The following is a 20,069-nucleotide window of genomic DNA, read 5'->3' as shown; positions in this document are numbered from 1 at the left end:
TGTACCTGGGGCTTCTGTTTAGGACTATGCTTCCTCCTCACCGTGACCCAGCCGCCCTCTTTCCCCAGCTGCTTGGGGTCTGCCGGGGAACAGCTAGCGGGGCCTACGCTATCTTCGGCTGCACCAGCTACAGGGGCCTGGCTAGCTACGGGTGAATGAAGGGTGCGAAGCCGAGTCTCCAATTCAGTAATCCTGGCCTCCAGAGCTGCAAATATGCTACATTTGTTACAGATATCATTACTGCTAAAGGAGGCCGAGGAGTAACTAAACATCTGACACAATGAGCAAGAAAGTGCAGGAGGGACAGGTGAAGTAGCCATGGTGCTAACGAGTCGGCTACGAGCTAAGCTAAGCTAGCGAAACAGTACAGAGACAGTGAGTGAATACTTTGGCTATAAATTAGGTAGTGAGTACACAGAAAGTGTGCTTCGGATGAAGCACGTGAAGATTATACTATGAAAAAGAATGTATTTAAAAGTTGTTAATTAAATTGCTAAGCAAATAAGCTACTCAGAAACACCACTGTGTTTGAGCAGGAACAGGAAGTGATACTCTACCGTAAATCATGTGATCATGTGATCACATGATTTACAGCAGGACACACCACTGGCTAATGTTTTACTTTTTCTTAAGACGGGGCCTGGAGTGAAGCTACTCCAGGGGAGAATCCCTGGGAATTTGTAAGAGATAATGCACAACTTTATTGTGCGTGTCTAATTGTGCTAAGCTGACAGAGGGCAAAAGAGGGTTTTTCCAGGGAAGTTTTCATTTTTAAATTGCAGAGACCGTGACATGAAGGATATGGAAGGATTGAGTGAGGTGCAGATGCAGACCATGACCGGGAGAGAACGCTTCAACAGGACCATGTGAGAAGCAGGAACCATCTGCAGGACAGCAGACAAACGACAGTGGGCTGCACCACTGGGCTTCCAAAGGATTGTCACGAGAAGATTTTGAACAGCAAAATCTTAAAATAAAATAAAAGAGTTTCTACGTGGACGTGGAGGAAGACTACAGGAGTGTACGACTTGCTCTGCTCTCTACAGCCGCGTTAGAACAGAAATCGAGGGATGAAGAGAGCATGCCAAGCTCCAAAGGTGACAGCGCAGAGGGAGACCAGCGTTGGAATTATGACTCTGAAAATGGCACAGACACCAGGAGCCATGACTGTGACTGAGAATGACCACCTAATGCTGTTTCACTCTGCCATGCAAAGTACTTTGACACTCTGGAGAAGACCTTTCCTCTGTATCATTGTTGTTGCCATTTGCATGTGAGAGCTTAGATTGCGGGGAAGATTAAAGATGAACAAAGGGTGGTGGGAGAGCAGTGAAGTGAGGATACACAGTGTGAAACTCCTTTAAGTGAAAAATGGAGCACTGTAACAAAAAATAATTTCCCCCAGGGATCAATGAAGTATTCTGATTCTGATTCTGATTCTGAATAATAATGTTGATGTGACATACGCAATGTCAGGAAAGAAATTCTGGTATTAATGTGATTCTTGATTTAAGAATCAAAGGGTGGGATTGTATAGGAATTTCTTTTACTTATGTATTAATCACATTATTTTATTGTATGATACCTTGGTGCCACTGGATTTAAACATGTTCACACTCATACAGTTAGACAAATGGTGGGGGAGTAGTAAGGATGTTGGGGGAAACAGGAACTCCACAGGAAGAGTCTTTTGTCTCTTCGAGGACTCTGGGAGGCAGCAAGGGAGTGTGAACCTCAAGGTGTGAAACAGCTGTGTACTGCCTTTTGTTCCTGGAGAAGGTGTTTAACTGAGAGCCATGCTGGGCTCAGGGAGACTCTGCTGACCTGCCCCGCGGTCATGTAGGCTCTCCACAAGCTTGGTTTTCTGTTCTTTGTGTGTTTGGATTAAAGAATGTTAGCTACCGCTCACCGCTCGTCTGCAGGCCTTATTTAATGGAAAACTTCCAGGTTGGGCACCCTGTCATGCTTGCAATTAGTGCAAAATGCAGCGGCACATTTTTTTTAACTGGTAGAAGGAAATTTGACCGCATCCCTCTGGTTCTGGCTTCACTCCATTGGCTTCCTATTGTTTTTAGGATCAGTTTTAAAGTCCTTTTATTGGTTTTTAAATCTTTAAACGGTCTGGCCCCTGTATATTTATCCGATTTGTTGAAGCCTCATACTTCTACTCGCTCGCTCCATTCAGCTGATCAATTGCTGTTGTCAGTCCCTAAGTCGCGGCTGAAACTCGGAGGAGATCGAGCTTTCTCAATTGCGGCTCCGATGCTTTGGAACAACCTTCCCTTTCATATTAGACAAGTGTCTTCAGTGCAGGTCTTTAAGTCGAGATTGAAAACCTATTTTAATTTCCTGACTTTAAACTATGCGGGAAACTGACATCCCTACTATGTTTTGCTTTTCTTTGTTTTTGTGTTGTTCAGCACTTTGGTCTGCCTGCTGTGTTTTTAAAGTGCTATATATAAACGATGATCAGTAACAGTTTTTGATACGGGCAACACGGGCGGTTGCCCGGGGTGGCATCACGGGCATCGGCAAAAAAAATAAAAAATAAAAAATTGCTCGTACTCCTGCTGCCCCGACATCAGCCAGCGCATATTGGGAATGGCATAGGCACCGTTCGGTTTTCTCTCGCCCATTTGCTGGGAGTAAGGGCGCCCTCCGTTTGCGAGGTGCGCCTGCTGCTTGCAGCACAGGGAGGAGAGGGCGGGGCGGCGGGGGATTCTCTGGCTGGCTGGAGCAGCGTCTAATAATCAACTTGCAAAATAAAAACAAAACGACAAACACGAAAACACCAGACATCATGATAGAGACTTATAATTTGCACCGATGTTTTTTTGAAACTCTATATGAGAAAAGTGAGCGCGAGAGCGCGAGAGCCCTCGGTGCACCTGCGCGCTGCTGAAGTCAAAGTAAACTTTATTGTCATCTCCGCTACTTACAGTCCAGTATATAGAGAGACGAGACGACGAGGCTCCAGTTACAGCAGTGCAAGTAAACAAACAATAAATATAAGAAGAGTAAGAAAATAAATATACACTTTACGACTCGGGGTAAAGGGATCAACAAAGATTTACAGTTTATAATTTACAGTTTGATGATTTAAAGTCTCACGCAACCCGTCGAAAGGGGAGGGAGACCTGCTGCTTCCAAATAGAGCACATTTCATTCATAATGTTGTAAATCCAAGCCCATCATGGATTCATGATTTGAATCCTGGGTTGTGTGAAATCCCAGAAATAAACCTTAGACAAAGTGAATCAGTGAACTAAGGTGTAGGTCTGTTAGGTTATGTTGTGGTGATCCTCGAGTGCTCCATTATTTGTGTTCATACTGGAGTGCAACATTAAAACCAGTGGAAGATGGACAAGAAAAGCTCAAAGCCATCAGGTGCTCAGTTTAGAAAAAAGGGAAAAGAAGAGGAGGAGAAACGAGCAACAGATGCAGGTAAGAAGATGTGTGATTGGATAATGGCAGGTCATCCTGAACCAATCAGAATCAGAACACTTTATTAATCCCTAAGGAAATGATGTGGGTTACAGTTGCTCCAAAAATAAATGGTAAACATAGTAACAGTAACAGACTAAACTCCAAACAATACATTATGTTACAGATTTTAATATTAATTAGTGAGTGTCAGTTGTTGATTTGTCCTGCTCTCATTGTATGACGAATTATGACGGCTGTTTGGTAGCCATTTGGATACAATGCATACTCTCTCTCTCTCTTCATATGTGTGTTTCTCTGGCAAAATTCAGTATGGTTCTGACAACAGTTTTATGTTAATGTATAATCCTTAATATGTTTTGTGTGTGTGTGTGTGTGTGTGTGTGTGTGTGTGTGTGGGGGGGGGGGGGGGGGGGGGGGGCGGCGCCAGAGGGAGTGTTCGCCCGGGGCGCCAAACAGGCTAGGACCACTGACGATGATGATAATGATATGCTCGACAACCAGAGTAACAGATCATTAGCAAGGACAGGATTTTTTGACCTGTTCAAAATTCAAGGTGATGCATTCCCCTACACCTTGAAGACATGTGCTGGCATTAGAGAGATCTGGAAGAAGAGCGAATGGCTATCAGGTTGAGGCACATAATGGTGGTATCAGCCTCACACTGCCAACACTGCTTGAAAGCAATGACATTTCAGACAATCGTGAGGAACTAAACGGGCTGGCCTCGTTTCGCGCCGACAGAAATGCAGCTCTGTGCGGTAAGACTCGCGGTGGCGGCTTGTGTGTTTACATCAACGAGAAATGGTGCAAGAACTCTGTGCTAGTTTCTAGTTATTGCTCATCGCTGGTGGAGTTTGTGACTGTTAGATGCAGACCTTTTTATTTACCACAGGAATTCACCACTGTTTTCATTATCGGAGTGTACATTCCACCTAGCGCTAATGCTAAGGAAGCGCTATGGGAACTGTATACAAAGATCAGTGAACTGCAAAATACATACCCGGATGGACTGTTTATTGTTGCTGGAGATTTCAACCATGCAAATCTCAAGTCAGTGCTTCCTAGATTCCATCAGTATGTGGACTTTGCAACGAGAGGGGAAAACACGCTGGATCTTGTTTACACAAACATCCCGGCGCATATCGGGCAGAGCCCCGCCCCCACCTCGGCTACTCAGACCACATCTCTGTTATGCTAATTCCAGCATACAGACCACTCGTCAGGCGATCAAAACCGGTTCTGAAGCAGGTGAAAACCTGGCCAGCAGGAGCCATCTCTGCTCTTCAGGACTGCTTCGAGAGCACTGACTGGAACATGTTTAGGGAGGCTGCAACTTACAGCGACTTCACTGACTTGGAGGAGTACACATCATCAGTGTCCAGCTACATCAACAAGTGCACCGATGACATCACTGTCTTCAAGACCATCATCTCATGACCCAACCAGAAACCGTGGATTACTGTGGAAGTGCGTGCACTTCTAAGGACCCGAGACTCTGCCTTCAAAGAGGGAGATAAGGTGGCACTTAGAAGAGCTAGGGCCGAACTTTCTTAGGCCATCAGAGAGGCGAAGCGCGCACACGCTCAGAGAATCCACAACCACTTCAAGGACAGCGGCGACACACAGCGCATGTGGCAGGGCTTACAAGCCATTACTAACTACAGGATGACATCACCTGCCTGTGACAGTGACGGCTCCCTCCCAGATGCGCTGAACAACTTCTACGCTCGGTTCGACAGGCAGAACGACGTGGCGGCGAGGAAGACCACCCCTCCTCCGAACGACCAGGTCCTGTGTCTCACTACAGCTGAGGTGAGGAAAACTCTACGCAGAGTCAACCCACGTAAAGCTGCTGGACCAGACAACATCCCAGGCAGAGTGCTCAGAGAATGTGCTGATCAGCTGGCAGATGTTCTCACCGACATCTTCAACATCTCTCTGAGCAGTGCCGTCGTTCCCACGTGCCTCAAGGCCACCACCATCGTCCCTGTGCCCAAGAAGTTTTCTGTGTCCTGTCTCAACGACTACCGTCCTGTTCCACTTACACCCACCATCATGAAGTGCTTCGAGCGGCTCGTCATGAGACACATCAAGAATCTGCTGCCCCCCTCACTGGACCCACTGCAATTTGCATACCGCCATAACGAAGGTTGACAAGACAAAAGAGATGGTTGTTGACTTTAGGAGGACACGAGGCGACCACTCACCGCTGAGCATCAACGGCTCCTCTGTGAAGATCGTCGACAGCACCAAATTCCTGGGGAAGGACCTCGGCTGGTCCCTCAACACCAGCTCCCTGCACAAGAAAGCCCAACAGCGTCTTTTCTTTCTGAGAAGACTGAGAAAGGCTCGGCTTCCACCACCGATCCTGACCACCTTCTATAGAGGAACTATCGAGAACATCCTGAGCGGCTGCATCACTGTCTGGTTTGGAAACTGTGCCATATCAGACCGCAAGACCCTACAGCGGATAGTGGGAACAGCAGAGAAGATCATCGGGGTCTCTCTCCCCTCTATTGAGGACATCTACACCACATGATGCATTCGCAAAGCCACCAGCATTGTGGCTGATCGGACACACCCCTCTCACACACTCTTCACACTCCTGCCATCTGGAAAAAGGTACCGAAGCATTTGGGCACACACATCCAGACTGTGCAACAGCTTTTTTCCACAAGCCATCCGTCTCCTCAGCAAAAATTAATCCCAGCCGTGTCTCCCTTCTGTCTCCCATTCCCTGATTTCCCTGTGTGTATTTAAGCCCTGTGTTTTCTCGTGTGCGTTGCTGGTTCACCTGTGTTCTTTCCCTGCCTCATTCTGTTATCTCCCTGCGTCTCCCCCATCCCCGTTTCAGGTCGGTGTTTTCTTAGTTTTTCCCAGTATAGGTTCCTTAGCTTCTGTTTCTTGCCTGCTACGTTTTTGTTTGTTTTACTTAGAAGTGCATCTTGTTAGCACTGCTTGGGCAGAGTCAGTGCCCTGCGCAGCTTCAGTCACCTTCGTGTCTGTCACAGGACCTCGTGCCTGCTGCTTTTGTGCCTGTCTCTGCTGGAGGGTCCGAAGGGCCCATCCAGCCTTCGTCAGCCTCCGCTGGAGGGTCTGAGGGGCCCGTCCAGCATGCAGCGCCACCACCTGCGGCCCTCATGCTGTTGCCTGCAGCGCCACCACCTGCAGCTCCCACGCTAGCTCCCATGCTGTCGCCTGCAGCGCCACCACCTGCGGCTTTTCGCACGGTCGGCCTCCTGAATTTAACTGTTTGGGATTCCTGCGCTGTTGGCCTCTGGGTCAGCCCCCTGAACTGTTTGTTGGCTCGGTTTTCTTGTGTTCCTGCGTTTTTGATTTTGTGGTCTGTTTTGGTTTGTTTCTGGACTTCTCCCAGTATAGGTTCCTTAGCTTCTGTTTCTTTCCTGCTACGTTTTTGTTTGTTTCACTTACCGGTTTAATAAAGTTCACCTGCATCTGACGCTTCCTGCATCTTGGGTCCTACTTTCAACCTCCACTCGTCTGCCAATGCAGACGTGACAGGCGATATGTGCCCACAGAACATAATCCAGCAGATCATGCGTCAAGATCAATCCAAGCCTCTCAGCTTACTAATACGAACCAGCTGTCTGGACCAGCAATCTTGTATGAACAATACAAAAGCAAGACATCTTCAGTGTTGTTGAACCAGACTCAGATAAAGCGATCTGGCCACGAGTCACTTGCTGTGCCAGTAAGAAAGAGGAAAAGAAACTCGCTCCAGAAAGGTTTGAGAAATTTTTTTCATGGAACTCTTTGCAATGACCAGTTGCCACACTTATTCATATTGCTCAGTCCATGACCCAAATTGCTAAGGAATGCAAAGGATGGCATCAGTGTTCAAAGCCACAGTTGTCCAAGGCAAGGAGTGTTATTATTCGCTCTGTGCAGACAGCTAGTTTCTCTGAGGGTGCGATTCGAGCGGCTGGAATATGGCTGATAGGTGGCAAAAGATGCATAGGCAGTGTTATTCATGGATGTGTCATTTGTCGGAAGCTGCGAGGCAGAACTGAGAGCTAGAAGATGTCGCAATTGCCAGAGGAACAACTTAGTAGTTCTTCCCCCTTTACTTACAGAGGCCTGGATGTCTTTGGGCCTTGGAATGTAGTTGGAAGGCGCACAAAAGGAGGACTAGCCTACAATAAGCGCTGGGCAGTGCTATTTACTTGTCTAAGTACTCGTGCTGTTCACATAGAAGTGATTGAGTCCATGGATGTTTTCATTAACTGTCTATTCTTCTTCTTTGCTATCTGGAGCCGGTGAATACAACTGCACTCTGGTGGCGCATGGGAATGCACGATTGGAGTTGCAAGGAGGATCCTGGACTCTATGCTAATGCGCACAGATTGTTCCCATCTCACACACGAAGTACTGCGCACTTTAATGGCAGAAGTAACAACTATTATTAACTCCAGGCCTGTAGTTCCTGTCTCTTCAGATGCAGACTCACTTGAAATACTAGCCCGGCTATGCTCCTTACACAAAAGGCAAGCGCACCACCTCCACCGGGGAAGTTTACAGAGAAGGATCTCTACAAGCAGCAATGGCAGCAAGTCCAGCACCTAGCAGACCACTTCTGGAGACACTGGAAAACAGAGTATCTACACACACTCCACGCACAGGGCACACGGGGCGCTAATGCGCTAACTCGCTAACAGAGTGTTGCCACGTTAATGCGGTTATGGAGTTAGCGTCATTTTAATGAGATTAACGCTGACATCACTAGTATTTTCATATTATGAAACTATTAATTTTGTGTTATTCAAATGTTGCATGAAAATGCATAGTAAACCACTGTGTTGGACTACTGCGCAGTGGCTGTACTGCTCACGGTCAGTGTTATATCAAGTGTTCAATATTCCAAGTGAGAACCGTCCATGTCACAAGGTGAATTTTTTGACAGTAACTGCTGTTTTTTCCACTGTTAGCTGTCATTAGGCATTAAAACTTTCTTTGAAGTGGAGCTCCAACACTTTGTAAATAAACTCTCATGAGGTGCGAGAATTTAATTAAACTGTTTATCAGAGAAAAAGTGTGATTTTTCAGACACTCTAACCAGACATTAGAAGGTACAATGTTAACTTATACTCAGTAGTTGTTGTTGTTGTCAGCTCTGGACTGCTGACCACAACAAACGGCAACAAGCCACAATAAACAGATCCAAAGTGAATCCTGGCCAGATGAGCTGATACAAGAACTGATTTGCTCCAGATCTATGATCCTGATCTGGTTCTGATCCAAATTCATGGGCTGCTTCCTCCTGAGGCCGCATTTGTAGGCCAATTTCATCACAGCAACGCGCCGAAGGCTGTCCAAATTCGTAGACTCCTCCGAGTGCAGCCGTCCTCCTTTTCCCCGAATTTGAAGGATGGGTCAGATGTGTCCTTCGTGGCCCACCATATCCCAGAATTCATAGCGCGGCCCAGCCAAACTCCAGTTTCCAACAATGGCGGCCGCTACTAAGTTTTAAAATTACTGTTATTAATCTTTCTGGGTCACAAAATAAACTTTTAACATATTTTCAGGCGAAAAATGTAGCTGTGTAAACTTCAAATATCTGCTCGGTTTATCAAGATATCACTTATTTGCAAAAGTGCTTCGACGTTTTTGGAGACGTCTGTTACCCACCAGCTCGATAGCTAGCCGGGAGCTCGAGGGTCACTGAAGCCGCCGAGAACGGCACAACTCCCGGCACATCATTTTCAGATCACCGCGGACTTTCGCTACTCAGGTTAAACGTAATATATAAGTCACTTAGACAACCTAAATTTTTATTATTTGGCTTTTTTCAGTGTTTTATTTGTTCGTGAGTAAATCGGTTTGGCTGAGATTAAAGTAAGATGAAATAAAACTTTATTAATCCCTTGAGTGGTTTTCACACAGCTGAATAAACGTCAAACAGAAAACTGATTAAACAGAAGTATGAGACAGTCGAGAGTTCACTCCAGTGTCCTGTTATACTTTAGATAGCAAGGAGCAGACGGCCGAGTTTATTAAACTCCACCGAGACAGTGGTGATGCTAATCAGAAAGATAGACCGTCCAATTCCACAGCCGTTTACTTCCAGCCTACCCGACCTTCTGAGGACCCGGGTCCTCAGGAGGATGCAGCCCATGAACAAAACGGCGAGGAAGCAAAACTGAAACACAGGACACAAGAATTTCAAAGTAAAACAGGAAATATAAGACATGGAAACACCAACTATACAAGGAGACACGGCAGACAGAGAAGACAGGGAGAACATGGAGCACAGAGACAAGAGTAACTAGATGTGGAACACGGGGAAGGCAAAGTAACAGAAAACTAAGGACTATAAACTAAGACTATAACATAAACAGAAAACATTAATGAGAATCAAAACCATTAAATCCAACAAATCCAAGAATATAACTTCCACTAGAGGGCAGTGCAAGTACCTCCCCAAATAAATTGGTTGCCAACTGCCCGTAAAACAGAAGAGGACGAAGAAGAAATTACATAATACTCATGCTGTGAGTAAAACAATGCAGTGCCTAATAGCAAAGATAAATATTTAAAAAAATAAAGAAAAAGTAATCTGTCTGACCTGGGTCTTGGAGAAAACCCCAACCCAGATGAAGGCCCTAGCATGAGCTGTGGTCAGAAGAAAGCAAAGAAGGTAAACTGCGGACAAACCAAGCCAGTTCCACAATGCCTGGTGTGTGGGGGAAATTATCAATATGTCTTTTGTGACATTTTGTTTGCTGGTGTGCTGTGTGATTTTTCTAATGTGAAATATGTGATGCCCTAGCTGCACCATGGAGATATCGCAGTACAGAAGACTGAGATGTACTTCTTAAAGGGAAGCTGTTAAAAAATAAAACTCTATGCTATCAGTACACCCAGATAAAACTAACTAAATGCCTAATGCATTGGTAGGTTGTCTACCAGTACATTAGAAGATTTAGGTGCTGTAAATTTGTAAAAAATTAAGATACTGTTAGCAGAAAATAACTATAGTCACTGTCTGTTGTTCATATATTCTGTTAATTTAATGCCATCATACCCAATACAATAGAATTAGACAATTAAAGTTTTAGCAGTGTTTTTCCAGTGCAGTTGAAGGTAAAATTGGCTAAATACATTCACTATTTCAGCAGATCTGGGTAACAGTAGCTGTACTCACATATTTTACTGTGAAAATGTATACACATTGGTTAAACCACATACACAACTGTATATGGTGTTTAAATATTGTAAATCAATGATATAGACAAAAAAACATCTTGTGGACTTAAACTGAAGGTTCAATTTTGATTCTAATTGAGCTGAAGTAAACTGACTGTTGTCACCATGGCAACACAGTCTCCCTGGAGAGTCTCTCTGTAAAGACCGAATGCAGTAATGACAACTTTTTGAGTATTCTCTCATATTTGACTACAAATGAGTGATTTTTTTTATTCTTAGTCAATTTATCAGATTCAGCTGTCCTTATATTTATTTATTATACTTATTATATTTCTCAGCAGCTGACCCAAAGACCATTAGAGACTGAGGAGGCATTCAGGAAAGCTGGCGGGTGTTAGTGTAAATAAATGGTAAATGGCCTGTATTTTATATAGCGCTTTACTAGTCCCTAAGGACCCCAAAGCGCTTTACATATCCAGTCTATCTAGTGTAAATAAAGACGCACAAGCTAAACACTAAGCTAAACACTGTTTTTCTATCGTCTTTTACAGTTTTAGAGTGGGAGATAAACTGGACACTTCAACGTGCTGAACTTAATTTGTATAATGAACATAGTTTGACTGGGTTTTGCTTTGTATTTGAGATAACAAACCGCAGTGTGTAATCAGTGTTACACAACAGCTTGTAAAACTGTTTAATATACTTTTCGTTCAGACGTGTGGATGAGCACCATTGGGTAATAGCAACCAGTCATCAACCTCTGGGACTAAAATTAAGCCAAGGCTCAAATCCTTAAACTTACAGTTCCTCATACATCCAGCGGGGGCTCCAGCAGTGAGTCAGTCCCCATAGATTTCCATGTTAAAATTTCACAGCAGAAACAAACATGTTTACAGCCAGACACACAAGCTGGTTTGGTCTCTGTGGATAATACCCCCCTACATAACAACTGCATGGTGGAGGGTTATTTGTCTCACCTGCTGAAATTGTATTAAGGTTTAAAGTTTGCATTGTTAAAGGATTGGGCCATTATTGTGAATGTGACCTCAGGTTTACTTGCTCTGACTTGTAGTCCCCCAGCACCCCCAAAAACCAAACCTTGTCCTTGATGTGCATCAGGTAGTATAATATGGTGTTGATGCAATACTCTGCAACTCTCTTACCTTCACCCTCCCTGCTCTTCCTCCCTCCTGATCCCCTCTTCATCACCTGTCTACCTGATGCAAACAGGTTGTTGAGTTCGTCTAGTGGACTTGTTGGAGTCTGTGACCTCACGGACATGTTCTGCATGGACCCATGTGTGGAGGAGGAGTTACTGAGTTTAGCCCCTCCTTCACCTGCCCTGTGTGAAGATGATGAAGATGAAGATGAAGAGCGAGGCATACTTCCTCCTGCCATCAGGGTGTCATACGGTGGTGGCCTCTTCAGGCTCAGAGGTGTTAGCGAGCGTCCCATGCTGACAGGAGATGGGCATGCTGATTGGCTGCGGGGGTAACCGTGACCACCGTGTGTGGTGCTGGATGACTTGTAAAGGCTGGAGGGGAGAGGTGGAGCTGAGGAGCGACCAGAAGATGTGATGGTATGAGTGGAGGGCATGTCCCGGTCTCGTTCTTTGCGGTAGTGAGTGGAGCTCTGCGGCTGTTCAACACTGCCCGACTTGCTGTAGGAGACGTTTTCTAACATGGGGAGGCGTGTGACGTCCAAAGGGGTGAGGGGGGACTCATCTGAGTTTGGGGAGCACTGAGCGGGGGCAGGTGGGAAGATGAGCAGTGGTGGGCGGTGAGTCAGGAGATTTGGGAAAGGTGGAGGAATGTCACAGAGTGAGCCGCGGGATGACCAAGCTTCAGGGTCAATGATGGCAGCATTTGTGTCCTGCAGAAAGTCTTCCAGCATTGGGTACTTCATCTCCTCGTACACCGATTCATTCTGGTCGTCCTCCTCTGCTTCCTGACCTTTCAGCCCTCGCAGGATGTTTCCCACCATCTCAATGTAAACTGGCTCCTCTTCGTCTGTGTCCCTGGATGCTGGACTCTGACTTTGGGATGAAGATTTGTCCCACTGCAAGGAAGACTTCTTGTTGCCATGGTTACGGATGTAGCACTCATCAAAGGAGGTGCTGAGCTGAGTATTGGGATTCCTTTTGGGTTTAGGTGGAGGCATCTTCTTGGAGGCATCTTCAGAGTGCAGGAAACATTGAGCTGCAGACAGAGAGCGAACAACTGTCACAACACTTCTTCCATACCTTCTGAAAGCTACAAATTCCTTAGAGAACTATTTAAACTTCAAATTCAAGGGCAGTCATTTTTTCAGTCATCTTACTGACAGAAGAACTAGAATTACTTCAGACGGATACAATAAAAATATCTTCTGCTTTTCAATATAGTCTTAGGGATGGGAATTGATAAGAATTTAGCGAATCGGATTCTATTATCGATATTACTTCTTGGTTTTCATTGACTCCATTATGAAAGTCACCACCATCTCTAAGCAGCATATCAAAGACATTACATTCATGCACATGAATGACATACTGTGCATGTTGGAGGTATTTCTGCTCTTTGTTGCGATCCATGTCGGGGTCATTACTGAAAAAAGTAATTCTTAAAATGAATGCAGTACATAACTTAATTACTCCCAGGAGTAAGTAATTCTTTACAATACTGGTTACATTACTACTAATACTAATAATAATACATTTCATGTAAAAGCTGTCATGACTGTGTGCAGGCAGGAAGAGAGGACCCAAAATACAGGACTCACGGAGGCAAACGTAACTCAAAATATTCAGCTTTATTGCTGGAAAGCAACTGAACAAAAAACTAACTAAACTGAGAATAAAGAACAAACTAGTCAGGCAGGCAGGCTGGCAAACAGAACACACAGTGAAAGTGAGGGTACAACGCAACAACGAGCAGGGCAGGAGGCAGACACTAAATACAAGAGGTAAACAGAGCTAAGAAGAAACAGCTGGGAGAGACGGCTGACGCTGAATAAACTGACGAGACACAGAACTTAACAGACACAGACTCATGAGCACACATAATAACATCATGGACATCAAGGAAAACAGAAAAGTGGGACTAGGGCAGGCACAGAACAGAAACCTAACGAAACCTGGCAAATCCTAATGGAAAACACAATCAGAATAAACAAGATCGTAATAAAGAAACACAAAACACTGAGTCACCAGACTCAGGACCATAACAAAAGCGCCTTTCAAAACACCCAAGGACACTGTACAGAACAAATAAGACAAGCATAAAAACAGGAAATGAACACAATAATAACACAAAGTTTAAGAGCATGGGGAAGTTATACAGAGTAAGCTATCTTGAATAGGTGGACTTAAAAAGGGGGCAAGAAGTGATGTTTCTGAGGTCAGGGGGCAAGGAATTCTACTATTACTAATACTATTGCATTTCTCAGTAAAATGATCATGATCATGTCTTGATGCATGCTCAATCATCTAGGTAAGTAAATCTCCAAAAGTTGATTCTGTTCATCTGGATGTAGCGTTTTGTTTTAAATCCCAAAACACGCTGTGCCAAAAATTGGTCCACCCCAAGGATCAGGTCCCCCGACACAAACAGAGTAACATAGTGTACGTCGTTAAGTGCCAGGAGGATTGGCAGGATTTATACATCGGGGAAACCAAACCTCTGGCTAAGAGAATGGCATAACACAGAAGAGCTACCTTGTCAGGCCAGGACTCTGATTTTTGGAGTCTCATGATCACCATTTAGCAATATTAACCTATAGCTACAGCTACACACCAACAGAGATCTCTAACCTAAAGAGGACACACATATGATCGTTCTCTTAGTATTTAGGTAAGAACACAAAGCTGACAGCACAAAACAAAGATAAAAACCCTTATTGTCTATTATTACTATTATTGTCTTTACCTTACAATATAAAGCACATTGAGGCAACTGTTGTTGGGATTTGGCGCAATATAACTATATTAAAAAACAAAACAAATAACAGGTAAAAACGAAGGCTGCAGCCTGACTGCTCATCCGTTTGTTACCTGATGAAGTTCACTGGCAGCTGGCTTCACCGCAGCCCCAAAATAACGGCTCACTTGGCTGCAGTGTTGTTCTGTCTGTGCAGGTGTTTGCAAAGAGCTGAGATTGTGTTAGCAACACAGTGTAGCTGTTTCTGTCCTGGATGCAGTTTGCACTTTACCATCATGTTCATGTCCTTTAATGCAATAAAAATAAAAGTTCTGTTCATATGCATGCTGTAAACTGCCCTACTCTTTTCCTCCTCCTACAACTGAAATCACCTGATTGTAGCGCAAGTGCAAGAATTGATCGGTGGGATCAAGAGACAAGCAGCTGAACAATTCCAAAGAATTCAACTACTAGGAACTGGTTCTTCTGGAGAACTGGTTCTCGATTCTGATCCCTACAGTGTCTTCATTTAAAGGTCTAAGAAAAGGCTTCACACACTTCTTTAATAATAAAGTCAGGTGAAGTGAAACACATTGAACCTCTCCTTACGAATAATTTCCATCTGAGGCCACGGCAGCATCCTCAACAACGCCACATGGACCAATAGGAGGTCATGAACAATGTTTATAATGAGACCTTGTTGTGGCCATCACCTGAACATCAGTCCTGAACATGCAGATCTAATTTGGTGCCCAGATCTCCACCATGTGAGACATGTGGTTTTAATGACTCACCTTCAGCCTGTTCTAGCTTCTCTTTGGTGTCTTGGTGGTCTCTTCTTGTAACTCCACCCCCATCCACAGTTTCGGAGCTGCTGCTCAATTTGGTGTTGGGATCTCTCTTAGGTTTGGGTGGGGGTTGTTTGCGGCTGCTGCTGGAGTCATCTTCTCCTCCGCCCACTGAGTGGAGGGACTGCGATCTGACGGTGAAGCCCTGGTTGGCTGGGGGCAATCGGTCCTGTGGAGCTGGCATCGTCATGAAACCCATCCTGAAGTGTTTCCCAGAGTACGCCCCATCCGAGGCCGCGGCAACATCCTCACCAATCCTGGTTGCACCAAAGGGAGATCATGTTAGTGTGACTGTCCGATAACACAACAGCTTGTAAAACAAATACAAGACACTCATAATGTTTCTGAAGTGGTGATGTGTTAAACTCTTATTTACATTTAAAACACTAAAAAAATGTCCTAAATATCTCTCTCTCTCTCTCAGACCTAATTAAACTTCTTTTATAAAACTTAAAGAAGTCCAGTTGGTTTCAAGTTCCTTAGATTACCATCACCTGGATGACTGAGTACCTACACAGACATCCAGTTTACCAGAAGTATACCGTATCTAAGCCCATATGAGGTCTGTGTGCTTAAGAGTTTTCTATTGCGGTTTAGATGAGTTTACAGGAAACAACATGGTCTCATTTTAAGGTTTGATGCTTTCTACCTCTTGATGCTTTCTTCCTGCCGTCTTTTTTTCTGGTGTTTTTCATGCAGGTAGGTCCAATTGGTCTGGTTGCGAATGCGGTCGCTCTCTCTAGCAATGTCGGAGGCGTTTTGGATCACCAGACCATCGTATATTCGAAGTCCACTGTCCTCCACGTATTGGAAAAACCTCCTGAATGAAGATCCCTCCTCCTGTGATGTCATGACTCCCTAATGACCTGAGAGGAAGAGCAGAGAAAATCAGTTCACAGTGTTTGTTCCTGTTGGCAGTGCAGATCATGTTTGAATGGTGCAGGGCCACTCGTTAGATCAAAGGTCAATCATCATTCTGAGTGTAAGCCAAAGATTCTTAGTATAACTCATGAATTCCACCTTAAGACTGGTTAGAAGCTGGAAAGCAGCAACGCTGGCTCGTGTAACATCTGCTCACATCTTGTTCAGTTCAACCAGGAAGCCTCAGAGCAGAAGCAAGACAGTTCAGGTGATGTTAGCCTGCCCACAAAAAAACAACACATTTCTGGATTATTGTGACTGATTTCTGTTTTAGTCATCTCTCTTCTGCACAGCTAGGTCTTTGGATTCCCACCTGTGAATGTCCGGACACCGGGGAATGCTGATAATGTAGTCCTCTTTGAGGTGTCGTGCACAAACAATAAAATAAACAGCTGTTTATTCGTAACGAAGAATTGTTTTTTGCTATTTTATTAATGTATACATTTTTCCTTGAACTTATTGCTTGTTGATCTCTGCCTTGACATGCAACAGTATTTGCGATTAGTGATTATATTAGTGACGTTGACCATGTGGGTAGGTTGTGTGGGTAAGCTGCATAAAGCTATCTGGATCTGAACAGCAGCAGTATCATTAGCAGTGACTTTTAGCTCTAATCGTTCAGATCAGACATCTTCGTTTTTTATTTTCAAATACAGAGTGAGAGTTCACTGTCGACAAACACGTGTTCTCGTCTCTGCTTCATCAAGTATTCCAGGATACATTTCATTTCAACCAGCCAAGGTTTTATATGATCTTTGAAATGTAATTATTTTGTTCTTCTACTTAAAACCTGTCTGTTTTTAGCAAGTTTGATTTGATATTCACTTTTATTCTTGTGTAATTAGTGCCATTGACCTGTTAGCATATTCAGTACTTTGTTATTGGTCTTATATTTGTCATGATCCTGGGTCATTTTGACCCAGCGTTTTGTGTTTCCTTTTGGCATCACCTTGTGTTTTGTGTTAATTCTGATTTTGTATTAGTTCTTAGGTTTGGTTTTTGTGTTTAGTGCTTCAGTGTTTCTCAGCCCTACCTGTGTCTTCCCTCTGTGCTCTGTTCGTGTCCCTGAGTTTGTGTTGTAAAACAGTCTGTGCGTTTCCTGTTTTACTTTGAAGGTTTGTGTCTCGTTGTGTCTAATTAGGTTCAGCTGTGCCCCCCTCCTGTGTGTCATTCCCTCATTACCTTGTGTGTATTTATGGTGTGTCTCTGCCTGTGTTCCTCGTTGCGTCGTCTGCATTACTCTGTGTAACTCAATGTTAATCAGCGTTAATCAGCGTTTCCCTGCCCTGCTTTCTCCGTGTCATTTCTGTGTGTCTTCCGGTGTCCTTAGGTCCCCAGCTGTAACAATATTATTCATGTTTTAACCTGCTGTTTTATTGTGAAGCACTTTGGTATACCGTTGGTTTTTAAATGAGCTATATAAATAAATTTGTATTGTATTGTATGAATTTATTAAAGTAATCATCTGAATATGAGGAACGTGGCTCACTTTTATTCATCTTTATCATGAAGGCTTCATATTTGTTTCTCTGACTTTTAAATAAAGTACTGCTTTGAATTCATCTCGCCATATTGATCCCCTCCCCCACCTCTCTGTTTCTCAGCATCCATCTAAAAATGGAACAGGGAGTCAGCTGGCAGTAACCTAGCAACAGCAGCATCTCTCACAGGAGAATGATGTAATGCATCCTGTAAGCGGGTGAGAGAGGAGACACGAGGAGAGGATGAGGGGAAAGATTCAGATTTGCTACTCAGGGTCTCCCCTTTAGGATCTGTCAAGGTGGAGCTGCTTCACACTCTGAGTTGTAGCAGCCTCCTGAGAGGTTTACTGACTACTCAGTCCTTTACACCACCACCCACATTAACACATACAGCTTCATTACAGATTCTGACCCACCACACACTCCTTCTGGCTCACAGGTTAACGTAACCAGCATGTGTTTGTTGGAGGAAACAGGAATACCATACTCCTCACAGCAGGAAGCTCAAAACAGGAACTGTTCTGCTGTCAGATGGTAGTGAAGTCATGTTACCTACAGTACAACAGGCACTGTTCAGCACTGAGTGTTTTTAGTTGATAACGGTGCTGCTCCACCTATTTATTTCTGTGGGAACACCACCCTGAAGGTTGAGTTTATTCCAGTTTTTTATTTTATAGCCTCTATCCACTAATTCTGTCTAAAGCACCCATCCATCCATCCATCCATCCATCTGTCCATCCATTAACATATATGTATCCATCCTTCCACGCATTATCCTTAACTCCTTAGCCTACTTTGGAACATGTGGGGTGGTGCCTATTCCAGTATAGGTGGGATACACCTGGACAGGTCAGTAGTCCATCACAGGTGAAACACAGTGATGTATCCACAGCAAGAATAACTGCTTAATGAGCAACTCTCTGATAGTGGGAGAAAACAGGGGTAAGAATATGATAAGTATGTCTTTGGCTGTATCTCTTTGACTTAGGCATGAACCTTCCCACACACACACACACACACACACACACACACACACACACACACACGGTTTACACAGAATCACTTCCAATCTGAACTTTGACCTTGTCTTCTTAGGTGTGTTCACCTTTGTTTTTACACTGTTTACTCATGACTGACAGACGTCCCCTTCAAAATAAAAGCAAATCAAATGAAGTTTTCCCTTACTCTAACCCCAACATGGCAGCCATATTGAAGTAAAATGCTGCCGTTTCAGGTTTCACAGAAAGGCGAGAAGGATGTGAAGAAACTGGATATTTTGAACACTGTCAGTGGGAACAGCAGCAGCTCGGAGACAAGCAGAAACACCGAAGAGATGAAGGAAGATGACACTGAAGCTGAATGAGGAGCCTTACCTGATGACCAGCAAGGACTCAGACTCCCTCTTCCTCCTACTCTCCCTCCTTCCCTGATTCGATCCTATTTCCTTCCCTGCTTCCTATTATTTTTTCCTTGTTTCAGTCCTCCTTTCTTTCCCCCTTTTGGTCCTCGACTCCTTCCTTCCCTCCTTCAGTCCTCCCTCTGCAGGAACAAAGATGGAGTGATGAGGCTTCTGTTGTCCTCTCAGATCTCTGCAGCTCAGAGGAAATGACAGATTTTTTTGTCTGCATCGACGTTAATCCAGATCCACCCTTCAATGCCACTTTCCTCCCCCGTCCTTCCTTTCCTTCCTCTTCGCCTTTCTTCATTCATATATCCTTACAGTTGCAATAACCACCACTCAAATGCACACACACACACACACACACACACACACACACACACACACACACACACACACACACACACACACACACAGTCACACTCACACACCCTTCACCCTCACACACACACATCCCTGACGATGGTCGCCACAAGAAACGAGAGGCTGAAACCACAGCAACCTGACAGCATCCTTACTCTGCTGGCTCCTCCCCCTATTGCTGAAGGGTGGGTGGGGGTGGGGGGTAAGGAGGGTGAAGAAGAATGATGAGAGAGAGAGCAGCGTGTTTTTAATGTGTAAATGTGTGTGTTTGTGTGTGTGTGTGAGAGAGAGATAGATGATACCACACAATACTTTATCACAATTGTGTGATGTCACAGCTCCCACATTTACTGACACCTTTCACTGGGAGCAGGAAGTGTCCACAAAATAGTATAAAACACAAAATAAAAGCCCATAACAGGAGATACTAAACAAACAAACAAAAACCAGAAAGGACGTAAAAGTCTGGATCAGATAGGCAGCACTTAAGGCTTGGCTCCATTTTTCAGACTGCTTTGTTCTACATGAACCCCTCCATCATCACCCAAAG

General features: G+C 44.4%; 1 protein-coding gene across 3 annotated transcripts in view; it reads right to left on the bottom strand.

Moving 5' to 3' along the window:
* nyap2a (neuronal tyrosine-phosphorylated phosphoinositide-3-kinase adaptor 2a) overlaps positions 1-19,541 on the bottom strand; it is a 77,325-nt gene extending 57,784 nt beyond the window's left edge. For 2 of the 3 annotated variants that reach the window (XM_026191738.1, XM_026191740.1), the window contains exons 1-5: positions 19,131-19,541; positions 16,376-16,495; positions 16,005-16,221; positions 15,302-15,612; positions 11,775-12,809 (exon numbers count right to left, since the gene is read on the bottom strand). In XM_026191738.1, coding sequence (XP_026047523.1) covers positions 11,775-12,809; positions 15,302-15,612; positions 16,005-16,207 — 1,549 coding nt within the window. In that variant the 5' untranslated portion in view covers positions 16,208-16,221; positions 16,376-16,495; positions 19,131-19,541. Of the gene's footprint in view, positions 1-11,774; positions 12,810-15,301; positions 15,613-16,004; positions 16,222-16,375; positions 16,496-17,309; positions 17,640-19,130 lie in introns of those variants that run through there. The other variant, XM_026191739.1, reaches the window with a different exon arrangement.
* Between the last annotated feature and the right edge of the window lie 528 nt (positions 19,542-20,069).

The sequence above is a fragment of the Astatotilapia calliptera genome, chromosome 14 (assembly GCF_900246225.1).
Source record: "Astatotilapia calliptera chromosome 14, fAstCal1.2, whole genome shotgun sequence".
In the NCBI taxonomy this organism is placed as follows: domain Eukaryota; kingdom Metazoa; phylum Chordata; class Actinopteri; order Cichliformes; family Cichlidae; genus Astatotilapia; species Astatotilapia calliptera.
This window is presented reverse-complemented; position numbering and strand designations above follow the sequence as displayed.